The following is a 23,876-nucleotide window of genomic DNA, read 5'->3' as shown; positions in this document are numbered from 1 at the left end:
TAAGGCCCACATTTTCTGTTCCTCATGACTCAGGCATTTTTAGGAAAGGCTCTAAGAGAGGCTCTTTATTCAGCTCTCCCTCACCACTGGGACTGTTGGAAGCTGAACAAAAGGCCAAACCACAAATCTGCCCAAATTCCTCCCATTTATCCCCAAGGGCTCATTTTCAGCTGTAAATGCCCTGGCAGTACCACGGGGCAGGCAGAGGGCTCTGCATCCCCTGTGGGATATCACATCCCTGCTCCCAGCCTGGCTTTAGCCCCAGGACTGCAAAGCTGACCCACATTTTCCTGACACATTTAACAGTCAGTTCATCACAACCCCACACAGGGCCAGGAATAAACCTACACATTCACACCCCACTGGGAATTCACTGCAAAGCTGGGTATTAAACCTGCAGCAGGATGCACATTCCCTGTTTCCACTTAGACAGGAGTATTTCTGTCAGCTGTCAGTGCCCAGAATTTAATACCAGGCTAAAAGGTTGGGGTTTTCTGAAAATCAGATTAAAACCAGTAAAAAAAAAAAAAAAATCAGAACAGATGGCAAAAAGAAACACAATTAAAAACACAGATAAATTTAGTAAATAATAGGTTTGCTGAAATAATAGGTTCCACTGGGAGCAGGCTGGAGGCAGACTGCATCCATACCCACCTACTGGGGCTGGAAAGGGATTGCCATGTCTGCTTTGATAAAATAACAATGCATTACAGAACAAAGATAGCATTGCTATGAATTCAATATGCCAGACTACTCCATAAATTCCACAATTAAGAGAAATGTCCTTTGAGCCTGATAGGACAGACCTTAGTTACAATTAAGCAACTGTGAAAGTGCAAAAGCAGTTTTTACAATTAAATGTGCCAAACTGCACAGATTTAAATATATTATAAAAATCTTTCTAATGATTTTTTACCAACAAAAGACTCTCCAGGAAACCTGGCCATAGTGCTGCATACTCAAAGCACTATATACAACTTAAACTCAACTTTTCTATATGGACCAGGCATCCAGGTCCATGGATGCTGGATGAGGCTGGAGAATGGTAATACCAGAATTATGCTTAGCTTGGATTAATTAAATAAATATTTAATAGGTAAATATATTTAAATATTAAACATTACTAGATTCTACTTCAAAATCCTTGGGTTTTGGTACATAAAATGAAAATACGCATATGAAACCACTGCAAACTTACCAAAATATTCATAAAAATTTCTCTGGACACTGTGTGAAATTAAATTAATTACAACTTAGTTCAGAAACCACACAGAAGCATCTGTCTTTGAACTCTGGCTGTGACGAGTGTTTCACCAGGAAGAAACTGCACATTTCTCCATTAATATTTACTTTGTCATTTCCCAAATTACAGGAGGCAACCCCCAAAACTGTCTTGACACCATGGAGGGGGAAAAGGTGCATTTGTCCACCTTTTCAGTTTCACCGAACTGAACTCTTTCTGCAGAGGTTTTCTCACAGAATCCAGCCCAAATCTGACTGTAACAATGTGGAATCACTCAGACTTAATCAATAGTTACATCTGCATTGAGGGAAAATGGAATAATTCCCCACAAAGCTCTTGCTCCTGGAATCAATGCCTTCAATTAGCCCATTAATGGTGTTAGCTGAATGTCAGCATCCCTCTCCTTCCATCAGGGATATTGCATCCAGGAGAAAGCCAAACCAATCTGCTTTTATTTCAGTCCACAGGAAGAAGCAAAGGAACTTTCTCAAACCTTTAAATGTTATTACAAGGCTTTTACAGGCAACTTCTGTCTGGCTCCACAGGGCAGCTGACCACGGTAATGCAGCAGTGAAACAGCAGAGCTCTGCTCACTTGAAACAAAACTTTTGTGAATAGAGATCCTGGTCATAATTCTTCCCCTGCTTGGCCTATTTTTACATCAAGGCAACTCAGAGGTTTAAATGGGCACATTTTTCATTTTAAAAGGTATAAATGAAGGGAGACTGCTGACAATTTGCCTTCTTTCTCTGGAGTTATACATGTCATTTTAGCTTCTTGGCTCCAGCACAAATCCTCTAGTTTCAGGGACTAATGAGACATGTATTGTTATCTGGATAATATGAAACAAGATAGAACTTTTATGTTCCCAATTCCACAGTGACTCCAGAGTGTGAGCTTAAATGTCTCATTAAAAAGAAAAATTAAAGGGAATGAAATAAGTATTTTTATTTTTACTAACAATTGCAGATGGCCTTGAGCCATAGAGGCTCAGCAATAAGTCAAGATGTAAATAGCTGCAAGATTCCCTGAGTGTTACAAGGTGGATTTTGAGATCTTGCACATTCATTGCACTTTATTTTTATTTTTTTTCATGACAATCCAGAGTATAGGGAGCTGGAGATTAATCACATATTGCATTAACTCAGAGCAGTACATTAATTTTGTTAACAGAGTAACACAACCCACACTTTATGGCAGACTTTCAGCACTGCCAAGGCTTCCAAGACAGGAAAAACCAGCTGATTACTTTAATTCCCACTGTCATTTCCCAGTGGTCCCATTTTGAAATATTTAAGGTAGAATCATTATTGCCTAATTAAGTATCTGTCATTCAATGCTTTCTTTCACAATGCAGACACAGTAGCACTGAAATTAATCATAAATTAAGTTAGATATTCCAAGATTCATTATTGGCTCAGATCACCTCTTGTGGCAAACATGAAAGATTTGGAAGTCACAAAACTCTATGATATTCCAAGGCCTGAAATCAGTTTATCTGCCTCACTCTGTGCTTCAGTGGCAAAGCACATGGAAGTGGTAGCAAATGAAGAGCACAGAACCCCAGTAAAGAGATAAAAACCCATAAAATTACCATGCAAAAACATGTGGATATGGTACTTAGGAACATGGTTCAGTGGGTTTGTTTTTAACTACAAATCTGTTCTTTTGCACTGATATTTTGTATTTTTGGGGTTTTTTACCTGTGCGAATGTCATGGTTAACACCTTCCACTGAAATAACAGCATTTGGGATTCCCTTCCCATGCACATCTTTCACAATGCCTTTGATGCCACGATGGACCTGGGAAGAGAATAAAAAAAACAAGTAAATATTGCACAGCAAAGAACAGTAGTATTCCTAGGAACTTACAATGAATCTTTAATTCCACAAGTGAATTACATTTCTTTATTCCTACTTTATGGCTCACAACATCGTGGAACATCATTATTAACCCTGTAGCAGCCCTTCAGGCTGAGAATCAGTTTGTCAATTTTGTTGGGATACCTGAGGCACCAAATTCAAGATAAAAAGAACAGATGAAGCAGCAGACAAAATATTGGGGTCTTCTTCCAGCTGCCCTTTCTAGCCAGCTCAGCACCCACATCACATTTTCAGAAGCTTCATTACTTTATTCCCTGAAGTCAAACCAGCCTGGCTGGACTTCTATGTCTATAAAAATACCAATTACCACATAATTAGTCATGCAAGAAAAATAGTAGGTGTTGGAACCCTAGTTGCTCAGAATTTTAGACATTCGGTACTATCAGGCACTGACGCCCAAAAAACCACTACACTTATCCTAAAACCATAAAAAAACTTCCAAAATGAAATAATAAAACTAAAATTATAAGTGTGTAGTTTAAATAAAAGTGTATAATATCACATAATAAAAAACTTAAAGTTTAAAAATATAATAATATATTAGTTTTAAAACAGAAAATAATCTTTCTTCTTTACCTTCTTATTCGCCTTCTTCTTCATAAATTTAAGTAGTATTATATAATCAAATAAAAAAGTCCACATTGCAAAACACAAGGAATTAATTAAGTTAAAAATAAAAATAATTTAAGTACAATTTCTTAATTAGACAATTTATCCTTAAAAAACCTTGTAAAAACACAAGTCCATTTTTTAGTTGATTAATAAAGTACTGTAAAACTCACAACTTATAAAACTAATATAAATAAGTATAAAAATATATCAATATCATAATATATAATATAATATAATAAATATATAATATATAATATATAATATATAACATATAACATATAACATGTATAATATATATTATATATCATATATTATATATAGTATATTATATATTATATATTATATATTATATATTATATATTATATATTATATATTATATATTATATATTATATATTATATATTATATATTATAAATATAACATAGTATAAAGAATATAACAATATAATATAACATACCATATAATTATAATAATAATATATATTTTTAATGTATTATTGATAAATATAGAAATAGAAAAACTAATACAAATAAAAACTAATAAACATCTAAATCCAAACCAAAAATTCCAGATGAATACCTGTTCCATAAAAACAATCAGGGACTCGCGGTTGTTTTCCCACTCCTCTGGCAGCTCGCTCTCGTGGGGATATTTGTCACAGCCAACATAGATGGAGAGCTCAAAGCAGTTTGTGTGCAGGTAGCTGAAGTCATTGATGCCTGCCAATATTGGGGAAAAAGGGAACAACTTCATGGCCTTTTTAATCTATTGATCAGATTGTTTTTACGCAAATTAATGTAACTTCTGTAAACGCAAGTTGGGTATTCATCTAGACGGCTTGCCCTGCAGATTTGGAAGGGAAAAAAGATTTTAGAAATGCCAAATGTTCTGTAACAAAGTACCAGAGTGCTCGAGGCCAGGTTGGACAGGTGGCCTGGGTTGCAAGATGTGGCTGGGGGGTGTGTATTCCATTGCACCCTGTCAGAGGTGGGGCAGTTATCTCTGTTCATGGGGCAGTTTTCTTTATCTCTCCCACAGCCAATCCTCCTCCAGGAGATCTCTGCTGTTAATGGGCCATTAATCATTAATTACCTTCTGTCCACGGCCAGTGAGTGTCCCTGCAGGGCTGATCCAATCCCAGCATCCCATGGGGAGATGCTCCGCCCAGGGGAGGAGCCAAGCATTCCTGCCTGGATCCAATCTGAGCTTTGGGACACCCCAGCAGCCTCTGTCCCCTGCATTGCCAGAGGAGCAGCTTTGTGCTGCCCTGCATGGCCAGAGGGAGCCCAGGCCCATCTGCAGCAGCCCTGGAGCTGCAGAGGAAAACTCCCCCCTTGTGCAGGATCCCTGCTGCAGCAGAGCCACAGCTGGCACTGCAGGAGGGCTGAGCCCCCATGGCATGGGGCTGGGACACCACCCTGGCACACAGGGGGTCAGGGCATGTTCTGATTCTGTCAATGGTTTTTTGTATTAGTGCATTTTTTATTCTATTTTTATTTTCTTCCTTAATAAAGTACTCTTTATTAAGGAAGAGTTTGCATTTTCCATTTCAGGGGAGGCTCCTGCCTTCTTTAGAGGACACCTGTCTTTTCAAAGCAAGACAACAGGCCTTGGAGCAATCCGGGATAGTGAAATTTGCTCCAAGCAAGGGTGGAACTCGATGGGCTTTAAGGTCCCCTTCCAACCCAAACCCTTCTGGGATTCTATTGATGGGGAAGATGGGAGCACAACCAGGAGAAAGGTCTCTATAAGAAAAAATTGTTCTTTTTGAAGAAAGCCCTAAGCATTCCTAATCCTGGACATTACCCACAAAGCACCTCTCCCTTATGAGTGCCCTGGGTGGAAATGGAATCTGTCTGTGTTGGGTGGCAGGAAGGTGCAGCTGTTCACCCAATTCACAGAATTCCCATTTGATAGAACCCTGAATGCCAGGACACAGAGCTATGTGCTCACAGGGGCTGTTATGTAAAAGTGATTTATCAGAGCAGTTGGTGAAAGAGTTGCTCAGTCTCTTTTCCTCCCCGAGTAATCTAACAGATAGAAAAGCCAGAAAAATCAAGGCAGTAATAATTATTTTATGTTACATATGGCGTCTGTAGTTTGTAAGAAGTGAAAGGGTCTCTTTTCTCCCTATCATGGTGCTGCAGAAAACTGGGATTGCACTTTTGCTCTGCAATAGGGATTCCCATCAGAAATATCTCCTAATCAAGCCCCAGGAACCCCAGTGCCTCCAGTCTCTGAGGAGCTGCAGTTTAATTCTGCATTACAGAGCCAACTGTCACCTTTGCAAAGGGCTGGAGCACTAAGGAGAGCTGTCTTTACATACACAGCTCAAATATTTCCATTCGCCAGGTTTCTCTCCTCTTTCTCACCATTATTTTCCCTCCTTATTAGTTCTCCACTCTCACAGAGATAACGAGATACAGAACATGAAATTTCTTGTTCCATCTGCACTTCTAATAAGAAAATATTTTAAAATATATTTTTTAATGATCATTAATTGTTGTGTTTTAAATACAAAGATTAGCAGGAGTTGCATTCACCGAGTGCTTCTGAGCAAGAAGAGTTAAACCAAAATCCCTGTTCCTGTCCAATTAGCAGTAGTCAAGTATTTAATGAGCCCTCAGTGCCTTCTGGAAGCAGAGCAGGAGGATTATATAATACAGGTATTAAACTTTTCACTTTTGTTGATGGGGAAAACCTAAACATCAGCCAGTGGCATATGCTACTCTACATAAATGTGCTTCCCCTCCACTTGAGAAACAGCCACAATTATTTTCCCCTCACATACTGTATAACATTCTGATTAATCTGCTGTGAAATGTTTTGCCATACACACTAATTGCTCAGTTTTAATACGTGTATTTAAGAAAATGGCTTTGTGTTGCCAAGAGCGACTCTTTCCTAGTGCCTGAACATGCAAATCCAGCCTCAAAAACACAGGAAATAAAATTAAATCATTCCCTTTTTTGTCTTTGTGCAGTTTATCCAGTGCAGAAAATTTATATGTAAAATTGCTGGAGAACTTGCATTCACTGCAGTCAAAATAATGTGCAGGAAAAATCATGGCTGGGTTTTAAAGGCATGAGGAGGTGCTGGGTATCTGTGGTGCACATGCTTCTCTAGGGACTGAAATGAAATCTAATATTTCTAAATGAAATAAATATTTAAAAATTATTTAATATTTATATAAATATTAGATATTTTCTAAATGAAATGTATCTAATGCCATCTAAATTTTCCCATGGCATGAGCAGTGAGAAGTTTCTGTGCAGGACCACTGCAAGGAAGCAGATGGAAGAGGAGAGAGGCAGTTTCAAGGTGTGGTACAATGAGGAGATGTCACTCACACAAAAGGATGGGTGGGAGAGCTTCTGCAAGCACTTTTTTAGAGGTCTTACCATAATGTAACAGAGAAGGACATAAATCATAATTAAAATATCATCAAGAAATAAAGCAAATCAGATGAAACGAATCCAAAATATAATTGGTCCTAAAAAATCAGGGTAATATTCAGCATCTATATTGTCCATCTTTACTTAATGGAACTCAGTGTGACAGCTGTTAGTGACAAGGCCAATGCCATCTTTTCTGGATTGATTCATAATGATGTTTCTTATTGCACTTAGGAAAATTAAATTCATAAATTGGATAATTAAGTGGTCAAGTTAGTTCTCAGAGAATGCTTTAGAATCTGTAGAAATGTACGGGATTGTACTTTCAGACCTAAGAGTTCAAGGTTTTCCCCAAACTCACCCAACAGTTTTTAACCTCCTGAAAAAATATTTGATAACCTAATTCTCAACTGTTGCCTTTAAAGGCTGGCCAACACTAACTATACATGGGCCAACATAAAAGCCATAAAAGCCACGTCCAAAATCCCAAAAATGTTCATGCAGTGGGCCTGCAAGTTCCAAACATGAGCCAGGTTCAGCTAAACCTGGGTTTCAGAGACACTGGCCTGCATCTGTTTGCCATTAGTGCTGCTCCTGTTGTCACCCCACTGGTGGCAGATGCCTGTGTCATTTCCTAATTTCAGCAGGGAATATGCTGCTTGACTGCTGCACTTAGAAAAACATGAGGATTTTGAGCAAAGGCAAACGTGCATAATGCTGTTAAAAATGGGTTTCTAATTGGGCTTTCCTGGAAATCAAGGTTTTGGCCACACCACAGGCCATGGCTTCCCCTGTGTGCTCCTTAACAGGGTGACAGGCTTGGGTGTGTGGAGATTGATCCAGGCTGTGATTTATCCTGGCAGCAGGAATGCCTGTGCAGCCCATGCAACATTTAAGTGTAAGGACATCCAGGTGTTTTAGAAATAGGAGAGTAGCAGGCAAACAGTAGCTTCTTATGGCATTTCATTGCAACTGCCAGTGCATGTGAGTGAGGGCTGATCTGAGGCTGAGTTCAGTCAGCAGGAGGCTGTAATCAGGACTTCCTTATCTGGAATCTCTCCCTGAAGCCCCTGCTTCAGCTCTGACACTGGCTGTAGTGCTCTGCAGCAGATTTCCTCTTGTCACCTTGTGTGGGGGTTTGGACTGGGTTGGTTTCTTCCTTACAAACAGTCTTGAGTGCACAGAGTTCTTAAAGCTAATGCTTTGAATGTGCATTTGTGGAAAACTTGGCTGCAAAAGTAGCAGTCACCAGGTATTAACGACAGCAATGACATCTGGAAATATTCCTCCTAGAACACACATTTTTGTGTGCTGCAACCCACACCAGGCAGCGCAGGCTTTACCCTAATTAGCAAGGGAACACTAATTGGAGCCTTGCCACTCACTTCCAGCCACGGTGTGCCACGAGGCTCCGTTGACAGTGCCATCCTCCTTCTGGAAGTCCTCGGTGTGGCAGGCCCTCCTCCTGGCGTCCGTCATCAGGCGGTGTGTGGAGGCGTAGGAGTAGGCCAGCCAGCGGAACACGTGGTCGTCAGGGGTGGGTGTGTAGTCCTGGGTTTTCCACATGGACCTCACCATGTCGTAGGGATAGGCCACCACCAGCTCTCCCCCCTGCAGGTTGCCACCCAGCACAAAAGGGATTTTTTCCATCCAGGCGATGATCGCCCGCGTCTCCACCGCCACCTGGGAGAAAAAGCGACAGCAGATCTGGTTCAGCGTGGAAATCTGATTGTGCTGCTTCAAAGGAGAGCAGGATCAGGAGTTGCTGAGAGTGAGAGGCCAGCAGAAGGGATGTGGGCAAGGAGAAGGCCTTCTTTAAATTATGGTACTTGTCAGCCATTTTGGGAGGTCACAGATATCCCTTAAGAGCTAACAGAACCTTGACATCAGTAATTTATGGAACAGGAACATCTATGCAGAGTGAGGCCCAGAGCAGGAACTGACAGAGGTGTCAGATGGTGACATTGCTCCCCCTCTTTGTTTACAAAAGAAAGGATTTTAAACATAGAAATAATGGCCATAAATTAAAACACAGGAAGTTTCATCTCAAACTTTTCCATGAGGGTGGCAGAGCACCCCAGCAGGTGCACAGGGAGGTCATGGAGTCTCCCTCTCTGGACACATCCCAAACCCACCTGGATGTGTTCCTGTGTCACCCACTCCAGGTGACCCTGCCTTGGATTGATCTCCAGAGGCCCCTTTAAACTGTTACTATTTCATGATTGTGTGATTCTAAAGTACTAAAAACTGCCACAGTGAAGCTGCTATTAATAGCTGACATTATAATTCAAAGGTCAGGCCAAAATAAATTAAATTTCTGGCACTACAATCCAATAAATGACGTTAACATAAGCCCACAGCAAGGTTTTGCATGTATCTGATCTGTTGCTGTGTTTTTCAAGATAAGAACATATTTCAAGTAAGAGCAAGTAAGAAAATCCCAGGACAAATCTGTGAGTGAGTTTTCAAAGAGCTCATCGATGCCACAAAACGTGGGAGAAGCCTGATCCACATGGCTGAGCTCATGCTTCTCCTTGTCTACCTTGCTGCCTAGAAGTTGGGTTTGGAATCCTCCAGGCTCTTGCAATAGCTGATGGAAAAGAAAATCCTCTAGGAAACAGTTTCTTCCTTGAGACCTGTCTCTGAATCCTGGGGGAAATGGTGCTTTTGTGGTGCATTTTTATTTCCACTGACATCAAGGGAATCATTGACTTAGATCAGGTGTGGAACTTAACTCCCAGGTTATTTATCTCTTGAGAATGTAAATCTCACTCTCTCAGGACATCCCAGCTTTTGTGTCCCCTCTCCTGGCCTTACTCACAGTGGCATTTTCGGACAGGTACCAATCAGGGATCGGGATGTGATGGTTTGGAACTTTTCTTTTACTTTTCTTCTGATCTTCTGACTCCCAGAGCAGAGAGTTTAGGTCAGGGAAGTTATTGTTGATGTCAATGCCGTCCTGAGTCCATCGTCCTAGAGACCAGCCCCCCAATTCTGAACCCTTGGATTTAAAAAAAAATAAAAATAAAGAAAAAATAATTAATGTTCATTCAGATTACAGACACCTATGAGCCCTTGCAGAATGTTTGGGAATGTCCCAGAGATAATTCTATATAGAGAAATGGAAGATTAATTATTTAATTAACTGAATTAACTCATTGGCACTTTAAAAAAGTTTTTGTATGAAATCTTGAATGAGGTGAAGGAAAACCCATGAAAATTTACTTGAGCTTAGCCAAAATATATCTCTCAATGGAGACAGCAGACATTCCCTCCCATGACTATGATTTTGACTTTCCTACTTCAGTCTTCTGCAGACTGCTCTGGAAGATTTTCCGACGCATTTGACCAGCCCCTACAATTTTTCCTGGTGTCTGTCTTCATCCAGACTGAATTATTATGATGCCCAACACATTATGCTCTCCTTAAAGGCACACTATAAAATTTCAGCTGGAGAGGAATGCGAATTTTCACATGCTGAGCTTGGTTTCTAGTAAGAAACAGATTGCACAAATTTTCCATTTTCCATAATGGAGTTCCCATGGCTCTGTACATCTCAGAATGGTTTCCCCTGGCAGTGTTTGTGATCCTTCTTTCATGTACATTTTCCTGTTAGCCAACATCACATCAAACACTGTTTCTTTCAGCTTTTCCCCAAGACGGTTTGTGTTTACTTTGATGTGCCTATCTTTTCATTTTTAAATTTCGATCGCTCGCAAAACGCGATCTTTGAAGAAAATAAAGACAGGAGGAGCATTTTTGATCCATCTACTGGAAAGAAAAGAATTCCTTGATGTGCTCATCATCCCCATTACCGCTTTATAGGCCTTGTCATATCCATCAGGGTTCACTGAGGGCAGCAGGTGGATCCTGGTGTCCTGGATGAGGTGCACAATGCGTGGGTTCCCAGCCAGGTATTCCTGGCACATGAACTGCATGAGCAGAAGGATCAGCTCTCGGCCAAGCACTTCATTCCCATGAGCTCCTGCAATGTAGTGGAATTCTGGCTCTCCTGTGGAAAAAAAAAAAAACACGGAGCAGAGTTGTAGTCAGAGCAGCAAATCAAATCTCTATCAAACAGCTTCAATGTCAATCAGCAACATTTCACTTAAGGAGTGTGGAGAAATGTCTCAGCTGCACAGATGAGAGGTCAAAATGTCAGTTTGGAGAAATAAATTGCTTTCTGTTGCTATTTTAGAACTGGCTTGTGTATTAGTGATATCTAAAGCCACTGAGTAAAAGCTCAAAAAACCCATATTTGATTAAACATATCTTTAATTATACTCACAACTTCAGCATGTTAGAGATGGATTTTAACAGTTTTGAAGGTCTAAAAGTCACATGAAAAATACTGAAAAATACTTTGCTAGAAGACAATTTTCCTAATAACCGATCTAAGGATATTAATCATGGATACAGCAAAGCACAAAATTATTTTATTCCAACAGCTCTCCCAGGCACTGGCACAGTGAGAACAACCAAAGATCGAATGAGTTTCTTCTATGCTGAAGAATTATATCATGGTAGGAAACTGAACCCCAAACCTCATGAGTGAAAAATTATTTGGAGATTTGACCTGTCCCTGCAATGCATTAAGGTAAATTTCTATCCAAAGCTACATCAATGCCATAACTAAAATCCATCCTCCAGTATTAAAGTTCACTTTTATTTTACTACTGTGAAGAACGATCATTAAAGAATTTGATCCCACATTCAAAATGTCCTCTATTTGTGCTCATCCTCCTCTTCCCAATTTAGAAATACAGCACTGAGGTTCAACCCACATACATTTGAAATCTTTGCTGCCATGAATATAATTCCATCAGTGATAATTAGTGCAGATATGGAGGAAGAGGAGGGGGAAAAAAGCCAAATTCCAACACCCCTTCAACAGATTTAGTGAAGATTAAAATCCTAACCAACTTCGTGTTCTCCTGGGTTGTCAGAAATCTCCACTGCATACAGCTTCAGTCCTTGGTGGCTTTTTCCAATATTGTAAATTCTTGTGATATTTGGGCACATTTTATTCACAGTTTTCATCAGCTGCCAACAAAAAAAAAAAGAGGAAAAAAAGAACATATTAAGGCAATGCAGCATCACAACAGATCCACGATGAATTGGTTCATTCTAAATTGAATGTGGCACAAACTCTTAATTTGCTTCTCTGATTACTTCTTAGTTGTAAAAACTTTATGCTTAGTTCATGAATTTATAGCTATGCTATCTCATTTTTAAAACATTATGCCACAGAGAGTAATTAAAATAATGAAGAGTGTATAAAATAACCACACCCTGTGAAGTACTATAGATAAAGGACTTGAGGTGACCCAGGGTGTCAGTGCACAGAAATGCATTTATTTTGCAGGTTGCCACATTTCAACAGAAATATGAATTTTTCCACTCTGCCAGCAAGCAGAGATACTGCATTAAAAGCAGTTCTATTTTAGCTAAAGGCTAAAACCCTGCTGTATAAATAATGTTACTGACTCAGACCTGTGTTTACTAATTTCTCTCCTCACACCTTCTTCAAACTGAAGCAAACTGAGCTGGCTGATGGTTCCCTGCATCCATGCAGCTCCATCCATGAGAAATGGGGAATGTGAGCCTGTTGTCTCAGAGCTCCTCTGAAACCCCTGACTCTGAAACTCCCACATGCAGGAGCTTTCCTGACGTGCCTGGCACTCCAGTGCACACAGGATACCAGGAACATCAATTTAGAGAAGTGGTTGAAAGTATGGAAATGCTCATTAATAGTGAGAAAAATGCCCAGAACCAAGTTCAAAGTCCGTTACATTCAGTGGAAATATTTGTGTTGGCCTCAGCAAACTCCCCATCATGTCTTTAATTGCAAACATGTGATTATTTTCTGAGTCAAAGAACTTTCCCTGCATTAGACCTTTGTAGTGACATTTGCTGTGACTCTTTTGGTAATGTAATGCAGTGGAGTTAATGGAAATACAATGCTGAAAATCAACATATTTCATATTTGATCTTCTCATTCTTATTTCCTACAAATGGCAAAATATTTCAACTATGATCTGGGTTTGTTGTCTCAAAGATAAGGTTGTACTCAAATACCCACATCAAACATGTAACAGCTTCCTGTACCACATGAATAAATACAAATACATATATAGAAATTAAAAAATAAGAAATATTTTGGGCTGTGAAACAATCCTGCACACAAAACACCGTGAGGGTTCCCATTGACTGGAAGAAGAACACTGAATGCTCTTTTACAAGGAGAAAACTGGAGCTGTAAATTTCATCTTCCTAAGCAGAGAGTTCTACTAAAATCATCTGACACTGAGAAAATCCCTCCCTCTCACAAATACTTGACTTATTGCAATGTAATGTGATGCTTCCAGAACATGGCCCAGGGAACAGCATCTCCTCCTCCCTCAGTGTTGATAATAAATCAAAAACCAGCATTTTTCTAGGATGCTTTGTGGTGAAGTAGCCATGAAAAGTGACAATTATGCATTTTTTGGGGGGTTGGGCATGTTTTTGATTGCTGTTGATTGTTTGTTTGTTTTTAATAATAAGTTGATTCTGGCAGTTATTATTCCATTTTGCACTGAGGTTTTGAGAATAGTTTTGGGTATATAAGACTTGCTGCAACGCAACCCATAACATTCTGCCCATCAGCAATTAAAATCCAATGAGCTCTAAAAAAATTAACTATTTTGACACAGAAATTGGGAGAGCACACAGTTCACAATTCTCAACCACAGTCACAGATTTTCCATTTGTAAGAAGAGTGCAAAAAAATTCTGGTTTAAAGCTGTGTTTTTTTTCCCCCAAGATATTTCTAACCTGACCAACCTGTCTTTCTGCAATGACAACATAAATGCATTTTATTTTATTGTTCTTGACAGTAATTATGCCAATTGAGTTCCTACTCGTCTAATCTTTGTGCTAAGAAATATAGGCCATGAAATCTCTACCAAAATAAACGTGTGACTCAGTACACAATTGCTCAATAAAACCCAGTGGTGATTCATGCAGTATAAATACACTGAAAACCCAGCACACAGCAAGTGATTCACACACATCAAGTCCAAACATATTATCTTTATATTTGAAGGGAAAGTGGGCAGAAATATTTCTTCAGGACAGCCCACACTTGTGTCTGTGGTGATATGAAGCAAGATTAAAAACAATAACAAAGCCAAGAACTTGTTTGAAGTTAAAGGAACAAGATTAACAACGCTGGTAAGTTTAAAATTATACTAGCAGAGGTTTTTTTTCTGGTGTTTCTGGTGAATTTTTGCTGATTTTCACAACTGTGAATATGGAATGGGACTCTAGAGTTTATTCTGATTATTCAAACCCACAGAAATAGATGAGAAAACTGATGGCTAAATCAGAGTCAAATCTAGAAGGAGGAACCACTGTGCCATTCACCACTCAAATACATATGGAAGAAAAAGAGGGGCATATTATATGAAAATACTTCCTCTGTCACATAGTGTCACCTCTTTCAGGTTCATTTATGTGCAAATTAAGACTTTGGGACTTTATGGGACTGCTTCTTTTAATAGATTTAAGCAGAGAAAATATTTTAAAACCATATTGCAGACAGAGTTTAAAATGAAAATAATAGTTTAATTTTTGTGGAATTCAGATTCCACATGGCTGAAAAGCCTGCACCCATCCACCCTCCATCACACACCATCCTTCTTTGCCTACCTGCCTCATCTCCTTGTAGTTGTGATGCTTAAAGTCCAGATTATCAGTGGTTGTCATTTCATTTCTTCTGTGGTAATAATTGTTTGGGTCTGAGAAAGAAAAAAAGGAGTTTTCTCATGCTTAGGAATTTCAAATATAGAGATGCTTTGGCACAATGCATGTAAGAAACATAGAAATCTGAATTCCATTGTCCTGTGTGTATCTAAAACAGGTTTTCAAAAGCAAAACTCAGAGAAACAATTATCTGAAATATTTCTAATCACTGCACAAATCAATTAATAGAGATCCAAACAAAAGCAAGGAGGCACCAGCTTTCCAGACAGCTCCTCTGCACAAAAACCTGAATTTCAACAGAAAAGCAGAAGGGCAGCCTTAGGCTGCAGGGGGGGGAAAAAGTCATTGGGAAATGATGAGTCAGATGCACGATAAAAGAGTGGAAGAAAAATCAAATTAGAGGAAAAAGCCACAGTAAATGCTTTGTGTCCACTTGATTAATTTACTATTGCGAGGAATTTTTGTTTTCCTGATGAGTATTTTCCAAGTTCATGCACTGACTGCAAAACATGGAAAGGAATAATTTGGCACATTAAGCATTCCTAATTATCTTCCAAAGGAGTTCCTGTGGAAGTCAGAGGTGTTTGTTACTAAAAATTTACATATTCACTTGTTTATGGATATTTTTTATAGTTTGTTCATTTTGAAGTATCAAAGGAGGATGTGTGGTTAGAAAAGAATCTTCTGTTTCCTTGACATTCCAGGCCCTTCACCTGGGAAAAAAAAACCAAAAAGAAACAGGACAAGACTGTTATGGCTGAGCTTTGAAGTTCCTGATAAATGTGCTCCTAGCCTAATCTATTATGATTTATTTTCAGAGACAAACAAGTCTATTTGGAAAACATCAGACACATTCCTTAACTTGCCACATCTGGGATGTCTGGAATTCTGAGTAATCATTTGTCAAGCCAGTGGCTGTCAGGCTTCTATGAAAAATTGTTTCCCTTCACACAAAATATTCTTCATTGGTTTAAAATTATTGAGGGAGAAGCAAAATATGAAAAAGTTTAAATGTCATCCTTATTGCAACACAAAAAGACATTGTCTCTAGAGAAAAAAAAATGGTTTAAAACCATTATATTCCCATAATATCACCTGTCAGCTGTGACTTTTTTTGTGGGGGGAAAAAAAAGAACAATTCTGAGTAGGAAAAATATGTAGTTACCATCCCACAGCAACAAATCCTTACTGAAATTATGGAAAACTCACAACAGTGTGAAATACTTTATAACATTTTTAAGTTTCATATTTCCTGCATCAAAACCACTAAATATTCTCATAAAATTCTAAAGTTTTGGGGCTTTTTTGCTCCATTTAAGTTATTTATGAAATGAAACATGCAAGTCCCATTAAGCTTCACAGTAACATGACCCATTCTTGCCTCCACTTCCATTTCCTAATCTACAGCAGAGATGCTGAAAGGTCAGTTGAAGGCTGCTTTACAAATATGACAGAAAAATGTCCCCAGAAAAATCTTGTCTCATCAAAACCCATGTTAATTTGTAGAAATCACTCATTGATATACTGATGAAAAATGGAAATCATAAAGAAAACCACCACTTCTTCTAAAAGGAGACAATGTGTTCAATGCCCCACAGAATGTCTTCATCATTGAAAAAATACCTCCACGTTGTAAAAATATAAAAATAAATGTCATAAAACTGCCAGGATGTTGAAAGTTTTCTGTATCCCCATGAGCCAAAATATACAGCAACCGATTTTTTTCCCAGATACTTTAATCCCATGCCTTTCAAAGCCTGGCTCTTTTTCCATACATCAAACACTAATATCATGGGAATGACTGTGAATGCTGTAGAGTTGGTGGAAACTTAAAAAAACTGCAGTGAAAATGATGGTATCTCTGGCCCTTCCTCAACAACAGAGCTCAATTTGACAGTTCCCTGGGGAATTAACACTCATACTTTGCCAGGCTCTGCTGCAGCCTGCTTGGATAGCTGGAGTTCTGCTGCAGCAGGAATACAGATTAGAACATTAAAAGCTAAAAGGTAGAAAGACAAACAAGGCTTGCACACAGCTGGATGGGTCCACTTTGGTAAAAATTATTTTTTGAATAAAACTGAGAATAAAAGACTGAAAAACTCAAACCACAGAAGATTTATAAGAGAAATATACTGATTTATTCACAGAAATTCTGCAGAAAGTCTCTCTTTCTTCCATGGAGAAAAGATCCTGCAAAACTGTGGCACTCACGTTTATACAGAGGGATATATTAGCTTCTTTCTATCACTAATCTGTCTATGCATCAAAAGTAGAGGTAATGAAGTTTGCTGGGAGAGGCACCTTGTGCTCTTCATCTTTCTACTCTTGTAAAGATGGACAAGTGACTAAAGCTGTTAAATCACAGATTCACAGGAGCACAGATTGGTTTGGGTTGGAAGGAACCTTAAATCCCATCCAGTGCCACCCCAGCCATGGGCAGGGACACTGTCCCAGGGTGCTCCAAGGCCAATGTCCAGCCTGGCCTTGGGCACTGCCAGGGATCCAGGGGCAGCCACAGCTGCTCTGGGCACCTGTGCCAGGGCCTGCCCACCCTCACAGGGAACAATTCCTTCCCAAAATCCCACCTAACCCTGCCCTCTGGCTGTGGGAAGCCATTCCCATTGTCCTGTCGCTCCAGGCCGTTGTCCAAAGTCTCTCTCTCCATCTTTTTTGTACTTTCCCTCAGGGATTGGAAGGCCACAATTACATCACCCCAAGGCCTTCCCCTCTCCAGGATGAACAAACCCAATTCTCTCAGCTTTTCCTCACAGCAGAGCTGCTCCATCCCTCTGATCACCTCCGAGGTCTCCAACAGCTCCACGTCTTTCTGATGCCTCAGGTTTAGCTTTTCTATTTTTCACATTCTGTGCTGCTTTAGTGTGTGGGTCTGAGCTTCACATCAGGGGATGGTGAGCTCTGTGCACAGAGCAGGGAGACAAAACAATTCCTGCTCCAGCTGGGCACCAAGGACAAATGACCCAAATCTCAGCCAGGAGCACAAACACCGTGGGCTGCAGAGAGAAAAACAAGCAGGGTGGGACTGCAGGGGCTAAAGCTGGAATGGGACAATGAACTGCAAGGTGCAAATGGAGCAGAACTGATCCCAGGGACAGAGCCCGTGCCCGGCCGTGCATTTTGGGGCCATTTTGGTTCATCTTGGGTGCAGCCGTGGCTGGGCTCTGGTGCTGCCCAAGGTGGATCCACTGAGGCATTTTAATAAATCCTTGCTTTATTCTGTAACCCTGTCCAGCCTCTGTTCTAGGGCAGCCTTCACAAGGCATCACTACCTGTGCTGGGGATCCCAAAACTCCAAGTGGGTTCATGCCCAACAACTTTGCAGCATGAGGGCTCTGAAAACTGCCCAGAAAAAGTACCAAAAGTACCAGAAAGGACCAATTGCTTGGCAGTTGATGAAAAAAAGGGGCATTATCACTTATTACAGCTCTACAGCACCTCAGCCAGCGAGGCCCTGATGCTTCCAGTGGGTTTCAGCTTCTCAGAAGTGCTGTTCCAAATGAAGGCAATCCAAAGGTTTCAGAGAAGTTTTTAATAAAAAGAATATTCTGGTTTAAATCCCTTAGACTGCCTTAAAAACCCCAATGTGCTGTTTCACAAATGACTGCGGGTTTTTTTTTAATTTCCATGTAATTTAAGTGAATTTGACTTGTCTTCACTAAATTGAACATCTCACAGACAGCACATGTGTAATCTTGAAATAAATCCGCTGGCAGCCACATGAGGTGATTCTAAGTTTTTTTCCACATGATCTATTTCATGGCAGCCTCATGAGCATTGCTCATGAGCATTAACATCACACATGAAATCAGCAATGAAATAATATTTTTCAACTATAAACTGATTCTTTTCTCCTTTTATTCTCAAAAGTAGATGCTGGATTTAGAGCTGCTGTTGACACGGACATTTATAATGAAAGATACTTGTAAAAAGCCACATTTTTATCAAAAAATGATCAGAACTTTAGACTTGACCAGGTAGCCTGGCACTAAGAGAGAAGCAGTAAAAATAAGACTAAAGCCACTGCAAAACACAGTCCTCCATTACAGAGCTGTTAAAGTTCTTTTTTTATCTTGGCTTCAAAGTAATGGCATGATCATGGTACCAGTGATAGTTTTCTATATAAGAACTATTAAAAATTAAATTCCATCACAAATTTATTCCGTTAAAATAATTGTCTCTTGCCTTGAATACTCTACAATATAAATAAATGCATGAAGAACTCAACTGATTTTCTCTCTCCAATCTCTGGGTGCTTTTGATCACATATAATTTTGTTTTGACCTTCCTTAGATTTGAGGAATAGAAGGCAAGGAAAGCACATCCATCCCTCTGAGGCAATTGCAAAAGACTGTGTGTGTCAGCTTCCCTCTATGTAAATACCAGCATTTTTGGAAAGTGGAGAGGGAATTAAATGTTTTTGGGTTTTGTCCTCTTTTGCCCTCTTTTTTGAGACATGGCAGCACTGATTGTTGTTACAGGTAAGATTTTCTGGCATCTTTCCTCCATGGAAATGTCTTTCTCTTGGTGAAACAGCAAATCCCTTCTGTTGCCCAAAGATAGCACTGACATAGTTGGACAACACAGCTTTTTTTTCCTTTCTTTTTTTTTAAGCTACTGTAACAATCTACAAAAAGTTATTTGTCCACACTAGCCTAAGATACAACAAAAGTGTATGCTATGGATAAGCATTTCACTGATAAAAATTACAATTATCTTATATAATACTGCTTAGATAAGTATGTTCCAGTTGTCCAAATTGTTTTTTTATCATGATTTATCAAATTTTCAGCGCATCTAGCACATGCAGCAGCTTTTAAGGACAGACCCTACCCACAGGAATGGGTTCTAGATGTCTTTAACCATTTCCATCTCATTCAGACAGTGCTAACCTAGAATATCAATCTTATTCAGGTTTTTTCTTTTCCTTTTATCTTTTCTCTTTATTCCTTTATTACCCTCACTTCTGAGCCTGCTTGATGGAAAGCTAATACAGAACACAGACTGAATGCAAATGGTTTAATATATTCAGGGATTAATGAAAGCATAAACCCTAAAATCACAAATCTAGAAGACATGAAAAGAAATTTAGAGTTAGGAAAATGGGTTTCTTTCCTTCCATCATCCTTTAGTTGTTGGGCTATTTCCCTATGCCCTGAGCTTTGGACAGGCTAGAGGTGTGTCAACTAACAGAGCTCCACCTCCTGATTTTGGTGAATTTAGGAAAATTGGTCATTTTGATGGAAAAAAAAAAAACCTGTCAGAAAAGAAGAGCCCTTGATTTCCAGTCCCACAGTCAATACAGAGTGTCAGAGCAGCACCGCCAAATTTACTGCTCCCACGGCCGAACCACCCAGACGTTTAACTTGGAATGAGCAAAATGACACCAATGAGGAATCCACTTAGAGGGAGCTGCAAAAACATGTCCCATCCCAGAGGAAGAAAACGTGCTTGGAAAGGCCTCTGGAACCTGGGGAACAGCTTTGTCCCGGGCACCTCGCGTGCGACGCGCAAAATGAGCAAGGAGAAAGAAATGCCAGCTCTTTCTGAGCTAAAAAGATGGGTCAGCACTTATCAAAACCTATTAGTTCTTCAGTCCAATTACATTTTGAATGAACACACCCCATTCCCATTGTGTTTCTCAATGAATGATTCTGGTATTTTCTTTCAGGAATATACTGAATCAGCCACTGCGGGCAATTAACTCAATAAATGACTACCAGGGGGATGCTCTGATGCTGTTTCCGTGTGAATCCAAGATCTGTGAAAAGCTGGAAGAGCACTCAGCAGGACAGTGCTGAAAGTGGGGATGTGTTCCCAGCTTCACCCACTGACACAGACCCGTGAAGCTGAAGGGTAACAAATGCCAGCACTGCCAAGCAGAATCTGGCCCTGGATGGGTGTAAAGCCAGTAAGAATCCAGGGTGAAAAACTGCTGCACTCAATAAAAATCACCTTTCCAAATACTGACATTTTTGCTTTTTTTCCTGTTTAGATGCAGTTTTAGGAAAGAGAAAGGGATCACGAGAATTTACATACAAATTGCCCTAGGAAACAGTCAGATCACCCATGCAATCTTGTTTTTTTAATAAAGGCACTTACAGATACTATGGCTTGCATATCAAAAGTTATCCTGATACTCTCTGTGGGCTTGGGCAGATATTTCTATTTCTTTCTGCATAACCCTACTCACTAAAGATAAATATTATACCAAAAGCAAAGCTGTCCAAAGGAAATGCACTTTTTGAGTCTTGTCACATGCAGCCATGCCAACATGAACTAGCAAAGGCTCTGACCTGGCAAGGGGCAGCCCAGGATCTCCAGCCTCATGCAGATGCTGCCCTCCTGGAACCAGGAGCGCGGGTTGATGCGGATGTAACGCGCCACCAGCGGCACCGGCAGCATGTTCAGCACTGGGATCTCCTTCTCGCTGTTCCCTTCAAAAATCTGGGGGAAAGAAAGGGCGACATCAGTGCTTCAGACTGACTCAGGGTGCTTTTGGTAAGAGAAATGTAAATGTAAAATGTAAAATCACCTTTCAGCTCCAGGCGGATGGTGGCTCGGGCCAGATCTGCTCTTTGAGGATGGCAATCCCCCCATTCCCCCATGGCAATTCTGATTCTGTACCTTGGGATTTGCTCTTGAAATCAATGAGAGATGCTGCCACTGACTAATCTGTGGCCAGCCCCTGCTTTCCCACCTCTGCTCTCCCCCATAAAACATGTTTTGTTCTACTCACCACATCTCCAGACTCGTTCCTCACAGCAGTCCATGCATGGCTGTCATTGCTCACCAACACTCGGTAAGAGGTCACCCAGTTACTCCTTGAAAAAGAGAATAAATAAGTTACTTTTCAGAACTTAGAATGACTGCATTTTATTTAATATAATCAAGCTTATAAGGCTGCTAGCAGTGGAAATCCCATTTGGCAAAGTCATGCCAATCTGGATTCAACACACTGTTCAAAAAGCCTGGCACAAAGAGGCAAAATCCTGGTGAGATAATATTCTGGGATTCCAGGGGGTGAGAGACTTGCTGCTCTCCTCTCCTTTTATATGCAGAGTTTGGGATAAATGGCTTATCTAGAATAGATTTATGCAGTGTTCAAAGATCATCTTTTCAGCTGCAGAACATTTATTAGTTCTGCTGTTATTATCAGAGAGGATGGGAAAAAAGTAATAAATCCTCAAGGATGAAACATCTGTGAATTTCAACCAGCAAAATTTCCATTTCTTTCAATAGAAGAATAACTGGTGCCTGCAGTTATTCTTGTATTTATTAGCAAGAGACAGGGACAGAGAGACAATTGATCACAGGACTACTGCACTCCTACAATATCCTGATCAATCCCCAATAGGCTGATTTTTCTAATGTCATCTGATTTACAGCAAAATCCCCTTTCATCTAAAAAAGTCAAATACTTCAGTTATATCTCATCTGGATCCAGCTAAAGAAGAGTAGGAGCAAATGTAAAATGCTGCTCCCTATATTCTGGATTAAAGCTGTGGAGTTTCCCACTGCTCAGGCATGACCTGTGGACAGGTAACAATGTGTGTACAGGGCTGGAGAAGGCTGGAGAAGGCAATGCCCAACTCTCCTCCCACATTTGTTACTCAGAAAAAGCAGCAGTGATTTTTTTTCCCCCCTAACACCTTGTTTCAGTAGGCAGGGACTTGGAGGAGACTTGTGGCTTGGAGGAACATTTGCACCATGAAGTCAGTCCAGGATGATTAAATTCCATATTTATGTGCAACCAGCAGGGCTCTGAGCTGCTCTTCTTCAGAAGAGTTAAGCTACAGTCCCATGGCTGGGAGTGAAACCAGGGCTAGGAAAGCTCTTGGCACTGCAGAGAAGAAAAGGGCACTTGGGCAGGTGTTGGAGAAGCAGCAGAGCATAAAAATTGAAGAATGGGAGTGCCTGGAAGGACAGAAACACCTAAGGACTTCCTCTTGTACTGCTCCTGTACAAATACAATTCTGATTTGTTTTGTTTTTTCTTTTAAAATCAGCTAATAATGGCAAACTACCTATGAACACACACTCCACATTGAACCCACTGTGCCTGTGTTTAGGGACAAACCAGCCTTTATGTGCTCACTAAAGAGTCAGGCTTCTAATGAAGACCAAAAAGGGACAAGGATGGAACAAGGGAAAAACCATCAGCTCCAGTTCACCAAACCTTGTACAAAACAGACAACTGAGGTTTTTTACACATCTGAAAACAAAGATGAGGTAAATATTTAGTAGGATTTGGAAAATCACTCCTGGACATTCTATACTAATGCCCCCAAAACTAAAGAAAATGAGATTTTGACAAAAACCCAACAAAATAACAACTGAACAAACCCAGCTCTGTTTTAGACACTAAACCAGTCCTTTGCAACTCTTTCACCAGCCTCCTTCAGTGAATAGACTTTGCCATTCATGTTAGATTAAATGGAAAAATCTTGACTATTGCCAAGCAGGCAACTTTTTGTTATGGCAATGAAAAGAAGGGTACATCTATCACTTGTAATGCACACAACTTTAGTATTTGGTAAACAACTGTAACAAGTTAGCAGCACTGTGAAAATCCTAATTGCCTGCCTTTCAGTGGAAGGGCTCCTGGGGTAGGAGATTTACTGCAGAGCTGAGAAGTGCCGTGCTGGCGTCTCTAAAATTTGGCTGTAAAATGATAAATGACACACAACAAAATAAACAGTGACTTCAGCATGCTGGATAAGTTTCTCCTGACTCTTGCAAAGAACTTTCTTCCCTCAGCTTCTCTGTGTTCTCAAGTTGAAGAAAGGCTGATTTACTTCTGTCAAATAAAGGAGCTGACAAGAGGGAAGGAGAGGGAGTTGTGACAAGGACATGGAGTGCCAGGACAGGGGTGATGAAAAAAAAGGAGGTTTGGATCAGATATTGGGAAAAAATTCTTGGTTGTGATGGTGGTGAGGCCCTGGCACAGGGTGCCCAGATCCCTGGCAGTGCCCAAGGCC

The 23,876-nt window shown here is 40.1% G+C and overlaps 1 protein-coding gene across 1 annotated transcript in view; it reads right to left on the bottom strand.

Moving 5' to 3' along the window:
* CPXM2 (carboxypeptidase X, M14 family member 2) overlaps positions 1–23,876 on the bottom strand; it is a 68,889-nt gene that overhangs the window by 5,115 nt on the left and 39,898 nt on the right. The window contains exons 4-12 of the mRNA XM_063163036.1: positions 21,636–21,720; positions 21,193–21,343; positions 14,828–14,916; positions 12,055–12,178; positions 10,951–11,147; positions 9,957–10,136; positions 8,521–8,818; positions 4,320–4,459; positions 2,947–3,046 (exon numbers count right to left, since the gene is read on the bottom strand). Of these exons, the coding sequence (XP_063019106.1) occupies positions 2,947–3,046; positions 4,320–4,459; positions 8,521–8,818; positions 9,957–10,136; positions 10,951–11,147; positions 12,055–12,178; positions 14,828–14,916; positions 21,193–21,343; positions 21,636–21,720 (1,364 nt within the window). The remainder of the gene's footprint in view (positions 1–2,946; positions 3,047–4,319; positions 4,460–8,520; positions 8,819–9,956; positions 10,137–10,950; positions 11,148–12,054; positions 12,179–14,827; positions 14,917–21,192; positions 21,344–21,635; positions 21,721–23,876) is intronic.

Source organism: Melospiza melodia, chromosome 9 (assembly GCF_035770615.1).
Source record: "Melospiza melodia melodia isolate bMelMel2 chromosome 9, bMelMel2.pri, whole genome shotgun sequence".
Lineage (NCBI taxonomy): Eukaryota > Metazoa > Chordata > Aves > Passeriformes > Passerellidae > Melospiza > Melospiza melodia.
Note: the sequence above shows the minus strand (reverse complement) of the source record. Positions and strands in the feature narration are given on the sequence as shown.